This window comes from Gavialis gangeticus, unplaced genomic scaffold, assembly GCF_001723915.1.
Source record: "Gavialis gangeticus isolate Ggan-Ray unplaced genomic scaffold, GavGan_comp1, whole genome shotgun sequence".
In the NCBI taxonomy this organism is placed as follows: domain Eukaryota; kingdom Metazoa; phylum Chordata; order Crocodylia; family Gavialidae; genus Gavialis; species Gavialis gangeticus.
This window is the reverse complement of record NW_017729032.1, coordinates 206504953-206516585: the sequence shown is the minus strand read 5'-3', so window position 1 is coordinate 206516585 and position 11633 is coordinate 206504953. Positions and strand designations below refer to the sequence as shown.

General features: G+C 42.9%; 1 protein-coding gene across 1 annotated transcript in view; it reads left to right on the top strand.

Annotated features, from left to right (window-relative positions):
* Window positions 1-3416: 3416 nt before the first annotated feature.
* Window positions 3417-11633, top strand: part of PDXK (pyridoxal (pyridoxine, vitamin B6) kinase) — a 47479-nt gene continuing 39262 nt past the window's right edge. The window contains exons 1-3 of the mRNA XM_019523874.1: window positions 3417-3475; window positions 5302-5386; window positions 5770-5824. Of these exons, the coding sequence (XP_019379419.1) occupies window positions 3417-3475; window positions 5302-5386; window positions 5770-5824 (199 nt within the window). The remainder of the gene's footprint in view (window positions 3476-5301; window positions 5387-5769; window positions 5825-11633) is intronic.

The following is an 11633-nucleotide window of genomic DNA, read 5'->3' as shown; positions in this document are numbered from 1 at the left end:
CAGTTTACATAAGCTGTTGTTTTGGTTAGCAGTCTGAAGCAGAGGTTGCTGATTGTGTTTTACTTGTTTATAGTGATTGAGTGCACTGAGAAGTACTCGCATTTTGCATAGTGTTTTAGAAATGTATGCGTTTGAGTGGTATTTTTGCTTTAAACTGCGTGAAGGTTTGACAGATCTCTTGCTGGCTGAATGTGTCTAAGGAGAGTAAAAATTAAGTTTTGTTCAATGCCCTATTACAAGCTAATTTAAAAAAATATTTAGTTTGAGTAGTGATGATGAAGCATTGGGACACTATTTTACACAAATACTTATATGTAATAGCCTTCATTATTTCTTGAGAAACTCATGCTTCATCCTAAAATACTTCCATAGGACTGTTAAGTATGAATTAATATTGGCAACTACTTTGGGGCAGAACTGATTTTTGTAGCCAAGAGATTTCTGTCTTGAAGTATGTTAAGGTTCAGTTAGCAAATGATAAATTAGAAGTTCAAAATGTGTGCCTCTTAGCATCTCAGGACTGTAGTATAACATTAATTATTGGGGTATCCATCTGATCTTTAAAAAATTAGCCCAATGTCAAGAATTACACCGGGGGAGGGGCTGGAACCATGCTCATTCAGTGTTATTTGCACTTTCCTGTGTTTGAAGATGGTAGCTTTGAAATATCAACAAGAGCTGATGGGACTGCTTCCAGGAAGCCTTTGGCAGAGGGCTGACTGGACAGTCTCTGTTGCCCAGTCAACCTGCCATCACTGTAACCCCATTACCACCCACCAGCAGCAGTGACAGGGCTGCTCAGAAGCAGGTACCCAATCAGCCCTTGCTGCTACTGTAGCCCTGTCACCCTTGCTGCCAGGTGGCAAGGGTGACTGGGCTTCCTGGAAGCTACCCAGCAGTAAGATGGGGTTGGGAAGAAAGACAAGAGTAGGAGGAGCTGAATTTTTTTTTAATGAAGTTGAAGAACACAAATGCCTCCCTTTTGTGGGAGGGCAGGGTGCCAGACATGCTTAAATCTGCTTTCAAGAAATCATCAATTAACACCAACTTCCCAGCCAGTTATCACCCTGTCTCCAACCTCCTCTTTTAGGGAAAGGTCATTGAGCAGGTAGTTGCCCGACAGCTCTAGGTGTCTGATGCCATAGTTTTTCTTGGACCTTTGTCATTCTGGCTTTTTTCCTGGATGTAGCACAAAGACTGCACTTCTGGCCTTGTTTGACAATATTTGCCTGGAGATCAACAAGACAAATTATGCCAGCCTGGTCTTACTAGATCTTTCAGCAGGTTTTGATACAGTTGACCACCAGGTATTTACATTTTACGTTTATGTGACCCGGTGGTATTTGCAGGGCTGTTCTAAATTTGTTGTGCTCTTTCCAAGTACGGAGGACCCAGAGGGTGGTGATGAGGAAGTGCTCATCCTCATCTTGGGACTTCTCTTGTGGTGTCCCCTAAGGGATCCATCTTGTCACCCCTCTTGTTCAATATGTAGTGAGGCTGTTGAATGAGATTGTACAGAGATTTGGATTAAGGTGCAATTAGTATGTGGAAAACACCCATCTCTATGTCTCCTTTCCTGAGCCTGGTTCTGTAGTCTCATCCTTTCCCTGTGCTGGACTGCAGTTAGGGATTGGATGTGGGTTGACCAATTGAAACTGAATCTAGAGGTGATGGTTGTGGGCAGACCCCTTGTCGTGGGGTGGGGGGAGCAGTAGATTGGGACACCCATCACTGAAGGTGTTCAGCCTCTCCTTGCCACTCAGGTTTGCAGCCTTTTACTCCTTGATCCTCTGCTGCACCTGGATCTTCAAGTAGTCACCCCTAGTGGTAGCTAAGAGCACCTTTCACCATCTCCTTTGCTGAAAAGGCTGCAACCCCTCATTTCAGATTTGGGTCTGGCCACTATTATCCATGCCTTTTGTAACCTGAAGGCTATATCACTGCAACGTGCTGCCTCTGAAGACTGTCTGGAAACTGCAGCTTGTGCAGAATGTGGTAGCCCACCTTGTGACAGAGGTTGGTTGTCAGAAACGCCCAGTTCCAGTGCTGCAGAGTCTGAGTAATGTTTTGCATGCAATTCATGTTGCTGTTTTTGACCTACAAGGCCCTAACTGGTCTGGGACCTATGTTTTTAAAGGACTGCCTTCTCCCTTATGCTGCATTGTGATCCCTAAGGTCAACTGAGAGCAGCATCCTGCAAGCACCATCAATATGCCAAGTCTGCCTGCTGAAAATGAGTGGGAGGCCTTCTTAACAACCCTTCCTCAGCTTGGGAAATCCCTCCTTCTTGACACAAGTCTGGACGTTTTTTGGAAGCCCTGTAAGACCTTCCTATTTAGACAGGCATTTAGCAAACAAAACTAGGCTGAGATATTGTTTAGGGAGTCTCTCTTCAGTTGATAGTCTGATTCCCGTTTGTTTTTGTGTTTTGTTGTTCTTTTTATAAGCATCCTGTTTCTGTTATTGTAAATTTCCTGGAACCTTTTTGAGAAGGGCAGCAAATAAATTGAATAAATAATTGAATACTTTGGGGACAGGTGGGCATAGGGAGAGCATAATTTAACTGTGCCACTAGTAAATCTAGCGCTGAATTATAAATTAAAATCTTTCAGGTGGTGGTTGGAGGCATTTGCCCTAATAGAAAAAAAAATTAAAATGGGTCACATACAAAACACTAGAACTCTTGTTTCCAAAATACCTTTTATTAGACCAACTGGGAAATTGCAAGAAAACTGTCCTTTTCTGCAAGCTTTGGGATCAAAGTCCCTTCATCAGGCTCTGGGAAAAGTACAGATGGTGCAAAATGGTAAAAAGTCCCCATAGATGGGAAATAAACTTAATTTTTGCACAGAGGGAGCTGAAGCTCACTGGGCCAGATGGGGAGCAGTTCTGTTGGCTGGATTTGGTGCCTGGGTCATGATTTACACCCCTTTTTAAACATAAGCAGGAGTTAGCTAGGATGCTTTAAATGCTACTCTGGACAAGGCCTTTGCAGACAAATTAACGTCATGACTTTGGAAGTGCAACTTATCCTGTTTCCTGGAGATGACAGTTGATGATATCAAACTCCTAAAACTTGGGCCTTGTTTGAATGTAAACCTTATATATTAAAAGCTGTTTTTAATTGTTCTGCCAAAAGTCCTAGTGCAATCTCCTTTTCTCTAAAGTACAATTAAATGTTAAGTTTTAACAGTAGGCGCTCTGAAATGTTCAACACTGTGGAGTTAGAGACACTCTCAAAATTAATTGCCACTAATAGTAGATAAGTGTTGTGCTTCTCTAAGTAATGCTTGTGCTAGTGATTGAAAGAAATGAGATATTTTTAAATCTGCTTTTGGTTTCACTTTGTATATTAGAGGTGTCAAAGATATGGTCTGCAGACCGGCTGGATGAAGTTGATACTCCTGCTTTAAATGATGTTCCTCATTGTGTGCATCTTCCGCACTTCAACAGTGGAGATTAAAAATATGCAAATGTAAAATCTCCCAACCTGACTCCAGAGTAGGTGTAGAACCTGATGCTAGCCTAACTGGGTCAAGCCTTGTTTTAACTTTCCCATCTCTCCCTCTAACATGAATGTACAGGATTGTTTTGTTCTCTGGCTGGGCACTAAAACCAAACTGCCTTGTTCTAGGAGACTGGTTTGGAGGAGATTTATATGGCATCTAACAGACTCTATATGACTCTGTAAAATCATAACTGATAAGGGGCTGATGGGAAACAAAACAGCATTTGTGCATAGACAGAAGTGATAATTTTTGCTTGATCTGGCCACAGAAAGCAGTTTATAGCTGTGACCAAACACAATTGCATGGCTGCAGACAGCTTCAAAAATGGCTGATCGGGTGAAAATCTGCCCCCTCGTTGCATGAGAGGTCAGATGAAGGTGTTTCACAACATAATGTTTTCTGCATGAATGACTCGTGCCTCCTTAGGCTGGGTGCGGGCACAGCGACTGCCCACAGGCAGAGGTGTTGGCAGTGGCAAGCAGGGACTGCCTGCAGATGGCCGCGGTGATGTAGGCGGCAAGGGCGGGCCGAGCAGGGACCGCGGCAGTGTCAGCGGATGTGGAGGAGCTGAGCGGTGACCAGCTGCAGATGTCTGTGGCAGCGGCCAATCTCAGGGGGTGCACATGCCCCTCCTACACGTTGCCTGTGGTTTTCTGTAACTTACATCTGCGCTACCTGCCAGCCTCAAGCTGTTTTCAGAATGGGAGTGGGGAAAGGGAGCAGAGGGAGTTTGGTCTGGGGCAGGGGTGGGCAAAATGCGGCCCATGGGCTGGATGCGGCCTGTGGGATGCCTAAAAAATTTAGAAAATTAACATTTAGCTGCCCCTGGCTGCCTGTCATGCGGCCCTCAATGGCTTGCCAAAACTCAATAAGTGGCCCTCTGCCCAAAATAATTGCCTGCCCCTGGGGGCGGTTTCAGCCCCCTCTGGAGGGTGGAATGGGTATATTGGAGACTCCCCTGAGGTGCCCCCTCTGTTCCCTTTCCCTCCTCCTATTCTGAAAATGGGACAGGTTGGGAGAGAGGAGGGGCCATTGCTAGGGGAAACCAGGTGCAGGTTCCCAGCGAGCAGCTAGATTCCCCTTCCCACTGGAACCAACAGTGAACTTCTTTTTGGTTCCAGGGGTTCTTGTAACTCAGAGCGCTTCCGGAAATGTTCTCAGTTATCACAGGGAGCTGCACTTCTGTCTGCACCCTTGAAACATACCTTTAACAGTTTGTTGCCCCAGGCATTAAAACAGGGAGCTTATTATTTTCCAGTCTGTGTTTGTGTCTGAGATGGTCTTAGAGCCGGCATAATTTGCCTATGTGGTTTTAATTTGGGTGAGGTGGTTACCCTCTTGATGACAAGGAAGATATGTGCATCCCAGTGAAGAGCATGACTGGGAAAGGCTTCAGTTACCACCCTCTTCCCCCCAGCAAATTGCCTGAAAATGAATCATACACAATTTTTTCTGCATCATTTCTATTGTCTCCTTATGACTCACTGAGCCATATATAGTAGCTTTTCTTTTGAGAAGAAATTTTATTCAGAGCAAGGAGATGTGAAAGCAAATATTAAATGTCAGGCTGTTATGTCAGATTTGTATTCAACTGTAGTGGTGGATAAAAAAGTTACATGGCTTGAACATCAGAAAAATAACAGTAATTGCTTTCTCTATTAAAAGGCTAATGTCAGGTTAAAATCTTTAGTTGCCTTTCCCCACCTATTATGTATAATAACATTAGATATTAATTTAAATAAAAGCCTTTGTTTTGCTTTTTTTTTAGCTTAACTTTTACCACTCCTTTCAGATTGAGTGAGAAATGTATTCTCATGATACTCTTGGAATCCTGTGTACTGCTGCAGTATCTGGATTGCAAGTACTACAGTGATGTGGTTAGTGATGTGTGTGGCTTTCTTTAGCTGTTTCCATTGGATTAACCTCTTGTCTCCAAAGCACAATCTCAGTGTTTTCTGTTGACCTGGGTTTCTCAGCTTATGAAATCTAAATTTGGGAGCCACATTGGGTTTCCTTTTAAGATTCTCCACCCTTCTCTAAGACAAGTTGGGTTTGTTAAAGCACTGAGAGGGCTTTTCTCTCCATTTGTCTCACTGCCCATCTCTGGACCTTGATTCTGTTTCTGGCCAGGCTGTGTGATGGTTTGTCTACCAGCCTGTCATGGACCATGGTGATAATTCATATCTTACTGTTTTATGATATTGATGATCTGCAGAAAAATGTTGATGTTCTAAAATTGGTATTTGTTTCATATTTATAGGTGTTGGGATTGGAAGTTGACACTGTGAACTCTGTCCAGTTTTCAAACCACACAGGTAAAAAAAAAAAAGTTCTCAATATATTATTCTGCATGCCTGTGCACACAGTTTGGTGCAGTTATGGCTGCCAAGCACTCAGTCCCTCTCACTGTGTAGTGCTTTGTTCTTATTTTCTATTCCCTTTTCCTAACTCCCTTTGAAATGCAGGGGCTATGGGTGTAATGTTCAGAGTTTGATCCAAAGCATATTGAGGTTTGTGAGCTTTGGAAAAGTGCCTAAATCTAAATTGTAATGCATTCCAGTCTGTTGCTTAATCTTGCATGGGTATTTTGTTAAACAGCTTAGAAGAAATAAAACTGAGCAAAGAGATATCTCATCAGTAAAAATATTAGACCGTTAAATAGAATAAATATTGCATCATCCCATAACTGGCAGTCTGAGTAAGTCTCCAGCATTTGGGCTTTTACAGGAAACCACATGACTTTTAGCTGTACTGCCACCCAGAAGTACTCATTATTTTAGTCAGGCCCCTCCTTGGGGGTTGACTTAAAAATCCTGACTCATTTTTGTTTTTACAGGAGTGTATTTGGGGTTCATTTTATATGCGTGCTGGTTTTTGAGCCTGTCAGTTGTGGTGTGCCCGTGCCACGTTTTACATTTTTCTCTGCCATTTTGAGGGAGGCCTCAAATTGAAAGCTGACATTCTCAGGTATTCCAGTGATTATCCCCACTGGGGTTTTGAAGAAAAACAGTGGGTATCACAAGTAGTCTGTGTGGTAGGTGTGATCCTTTTATTAGGCCAACTAGATAGTTACAAAACGGATTCTTTATTTTTGGGTATCGCAAGACTTGCAATTGGTGGCAACACTGATATTACCTTAGGGCAGCTCTTTAGTAAGTCCTGGCACAATATACCAGTTGCCGGAGGGATGGTAAACTATGGATAAGGAGAATTCTTAGCACCTTTTTAAAGAAAGTTATTTTGTGTATTAACATCTTTGAAAAGAGATAAAGATTGTGTGATTTTTGCAGTGAATGTTCCTAAAGTGGTAACAATGGTCTCTGTTAATCACCTGCTAAATCTTTGGAACCAAAACCAAACCTGAGCCAAATTCTGCTATCTTATCCTGTTCAGCAGGATATTGACTTCAGGAAGGTTAAGTGAGGTTGCCTGGAGGTAGTGAGTAAAATCCTGATTCCACTGAATTTCATGGGAATTCTGCCTTTGACTAAAACAGAGCCATAATTTTGCTTTTGGTGCAAGGTCAGGAGGATGAAAGAACATTTCAGCATCATTTAAAAATTCAGTATATTCTTATTGTCTAGGGAAGCCATGGAGAGAGTAATCATAGAATCGTATCATAGAAGTAGGGTCGGAAGGGACCTTGTAGATCTTCAAGTCCGACCCCCAGACTTCAAGTTTCTCCTTGAAAGAAACAAGGAGACCTGTTTCTTTTACATGCAGTTGGCCTAGATCAAAGGCTATGTAGCCTGCTGGCAGCCTTTGGCACAGTGCAAAAGTGTTCTCACATCTTGCAAAGTGAAAGCTGTAGAGCTGATTTGAAATCTTTTAATGCATTTAGCTTAAAAAGTATCTAGATAACATGGTAAAATTGTTGTAAGCTCCAGTAATGAAGTAATAAATTCACCTGTGTAATTGATGACAGATTTCACTTTTTTGCTGCTCCCTTGATTCAAGAATTAAATCAGTTTTATGGCATATTAAGAGATTCATAAAAATTGTAATTGGACCATAAACTGAAGATAATGTAGTTTGCTTGCATTCACATTATCAGTTGGATGACCAGCTTCTTGAGAGAGAAAATGGGAGTAAGTGTTTTTAATAGTATGACAAGTGAAATTTAGGAAGGCTTATGATGAATACGCGTGGTTGCATGATGAGTGTCTGGCACTCATTGAGGATGATGGAAAGAACAACAAAAACAGTCATTCTAAAGTGGGCAAGAGAAATAGTCCTAAGGGCTCAAAAGTTGCCAGTCAAAACCAAAACTCATGAAATGGTTTTTTAAAATAATTTTTAAAAATGTTGGGGCTCTTGGAATGTTCCCAGCTTCAAGCCTGAGTTCTTACCTGAGGGGTGGCTACCAATTTTTTTTCTTTTTTTTTCTTTTTTTAAGACATGACTCCAAACTGTGATTCTTTAAGAAGAAACACCAAATATTGGAAGTCTTGCAACAAATTCTTGAGAGTTAGCAAGAGTGGATAGAAGTGGAAGTTTTTGTTACTTGGTTGCAGAGCAGGGAACCTGCCTGTCTTGAAACCTTTCATCACTGCAGTTTTGCCATTTCTTTTCAGTAACTCCAGCAATCCCTTCTTAAATTTGAACCTATGCTTTGGGCCTGATTTGACTCTGCAGTTCTACTCTGAATTGCTGAAAAATAGGTATAGAAGGGGCCTCAAAGTCCAACTAACCCTTGCTCAAGGCAGGGCCATCCCAGGCTAGGATTTGTCTCATCTTTTCTTAAATGAGGATGGAGATTCCACAGCCTCTCCAGGACAGTAATCTGTTCCAATGCTTAACCACCATCATAGTTAGGAAGTTCTTCCTAGTTTCCAAACTAAATTTCCCTTGTAAGTAGCAGCATACCTATGTGCACATATTTGGAGGCAGAAACCCATTTTTATACATGCGAGTACACAAATAAACACAAATGTGAGCAAATTGGGTTTGCTATAAACATATGGACACTCCATTTAAAAAAAAAAAGCCCTAAAAATGCCTGTCATTAAAAACAGTTTGCCTTTCTTAGAAAGATGAAGCCACTGAAGCTTTAGCTTAGTTTCAGGGAAAAGAAAGCTGGAGGCAAGCTGAAAGACAACAAAGCCACCTCCTGTCTGAGCAGGAGTGCTGCACCCTGCATAGATCTGTCAGGGCTTTGTGGCTTATTAGAGCCTGCTTCAACCTCTCCCCCCCTCCAATCACTGGGTCCCTTTGATCATCCCTTGGCTCTTACACTTGCTTGCTTTAAGGGACAGGGAGGGAGATAGTGTGGCCCAGATGGAACTGTGGGTCCGCAGGAGGAGAGGCAGTGGATGGGGGGTTTGTCCTGGGATGGGGGAGTGGGCCAGTGAAAGTAAAGCTTACAGGGCATCATGGTGTGGGGTGCAGTTTGGGGTGTCAGGGTGTGGGGGAGTAGGGGACCCTTGTGGTGGGGGCAGCAAAGTATAAAACCACAGGGGTGCCAACCCAAGATTTTTTTTACCAATAGGAAAAACATGTCTCGGTTAAAAAAAAAAAAAAAAAAATCAATTAAAGGTTTACAGATGGCCAGAAAAGGAAATATTGGAGCAAATACACGTGCTGTTTTTTGGCACTGGGAAAATAACACTGGTGGCAAAGTTCTTATTTGCATACTGTAGCAGTTTTACAGTTTCCTGCCTGCAGGAAATGAGGAAGATTAGAGATGCCTTATCTTAAAGACATGGATCTTATCAGGGTCTGTGGAGCTGAATGGTTATAAAAGCTGGTAGATATATGTTTGAAAGGCTCATGCCAACTGCTTTTGTGATTTCTAGGTAATAAGGGAGTAGTGCATCCCAGAAGCAACAGGTTGCAAAATCTACTCTGTGACCTGTGGACCCATGTACTTTCTTTCAAACTCATTCCCGTGCCTCCCCCCTCCCCTTTTGCTCTTGTGAGCAAAAGATAAAGTATAGCAAAAGTGTTTGCTAACAGGTCTGCTGCTGTAGTGGAATCATTACCAGTTTTTCTTCTCTACATTAATCGAGAGAAAATCCAGTTGTGTCGCAATCTACCTCTACTGACAGCTGCTCAGAAAAGTCAGCTTTCTTCAGTCTTTAGTAATCTTGAAATACAGGCAGCACTTTAAATCACAACCCCCTGGAGCACATTTTGTCATGTTGCCTGGTGAGGAGAATTTACTGTATGATTAGAGTGACTCACCTCCCAACAACATCATGCTTCACGCAGAAATAAAAGAAGCCATCACAGCCTACAGAGATGCTTTTTTTTTTTTTTTTTTTAAAGAAAAAGGGGGGGGGGGTAGGGAAGGGACAAGCCAGTATTTGGAAGATCATCATGCTGTCTTTAATGTGTAAGAATGCAAATCTAGTTTGGTGCAGGGTTTTTTGGGAGGGGGTTGTTGCCTTTTTATGAAAGCAATCATTTGTATGCTGCTTTCCTTTCTTGAAGAGATTGGCAGATTAGTTAGTAGAATATATATCATATGCTTCCTTTATTGTTCCAAATCGCATGCTTGAAATGGTTCCAGAATAAATAATTTGCATATTTAAAAGCAAGGAACTTTTTGCTTCCTTGTTCAAGGAGCTGGATACAGTACGGTAGCTTTGTTAGCCCTGATATGCAAGAGGTTATAACAAAGCCACACTGATTTGATGCTCAACTGCCTGCTTACCCCTTATATAGACATTCATATCTGTTCAGAGTGAGTGGAAAGTAGAAATTTCTTCATTCATGCCTACCAGTAATAACATTTTATTCCCACATTTCACAAATGAAATTTGACTCACTCTAGGATTTTAGGGAATGGGAAATTGGGTCCTGCACATCTAAGTTTGTCTTCAGCATCATCCTCCCTAGAAGAAAGCTACAGATAGAGAAACTTTGGCACAGGTGGAGAAGGAATTCTGAGGCAGATTTGGGAATACAGCCTGTATCATCTCTTCCTGTCACGTGTTTTAAACGTAAGATCACCTTTTCTCCTTCAAGGCTTTTTAAGTCTGGCTTTTGTTTGAGCAGCTCCGTATAATTTTGGAGTGAGAAAGAGAAGAGAATTCAGACTTCAGGATAGAGTGGGTGGCATGGTAGAAATAGTGGGATGTTATAAACCCCTCTGTAGGAATTAGGCAGACAAGATTCGCATGGCCTCTGATCCTCACTGCCACACATTTGCATTTTCACAGACCTGGATTTTGCATGTTGACTTCTATTCCATTTAGAAGAACACTTCAACAACAGACTGTCCCTATGCCTGAAGAAGGGTGTTTGTGCTCAAAAGCTTGCAAAGAGCAATTTTTCCAACTATTTAGTTGGTCTAGTTTTATAGTAGGTAGGGTCAGAAGGGACCTGAACAGATCATCAAGTCCAGCCCCCTGCCACGGCAGGAAAGAATGCTGGGGTCAAATGACCCCAGCTAGGTGATTATCTAGCCTCCTTCTGAAGACCCCCAGGGTAGGAGCGAGCACCACCTCCCTTGGAAGTTGGTTCCAGATCCTAGCCGCCCTGACTGTGAAGTAGCACCTCCTGATATCTAGCCTGAACCTACTATCCATCAACTTATGGACATTATTCCTTGTTACTCCTGGTAGTGCTCGGGGGAACAGAGACTCTCCCATTGCCTGCTGGTCCCCCTTGGCCAGTTTGTAGATGGCCACCAGATCCCCTCTCAGCCTTCTCTTACGGAGGCTGAACAGGTTCAGGCCCTGTAGCCTCCAGTCATAGGGCCTGCCTTGCTTCCCCCTGATCATGTGAGTGGCCCTCCTCTGGACCCTCTCGGTGCTGGCCACATCCTTCCTGAAGCGCAGCACCCAGAACTGGACACAATACTCCAACTGCGGCCTGACCAGTGTTGTATGGAGGGGGAGGATCACCTCCTTGGACCTGCTCACGATGCATCTGTGGATGCATGACAAGGTGCGGTTAGCCTTCCTGACCGTATCCCCCACATTGGCGGCCCATATTCATTTTGGAATCAATAATGATTCCAAAATCCTTTCCTGCTGACAAGGAGAGTTCCCCAACCTGTAGGTATGGTGCTGGTTCTTCCTCCCCAGGTGCATCACCTTGTACTTGTCAGTGTTGAAACCCATCCTGTTCTTATCCGCCCACCCGTCACCTGTCCAGATATAGTTGCAGTCTGTCTCT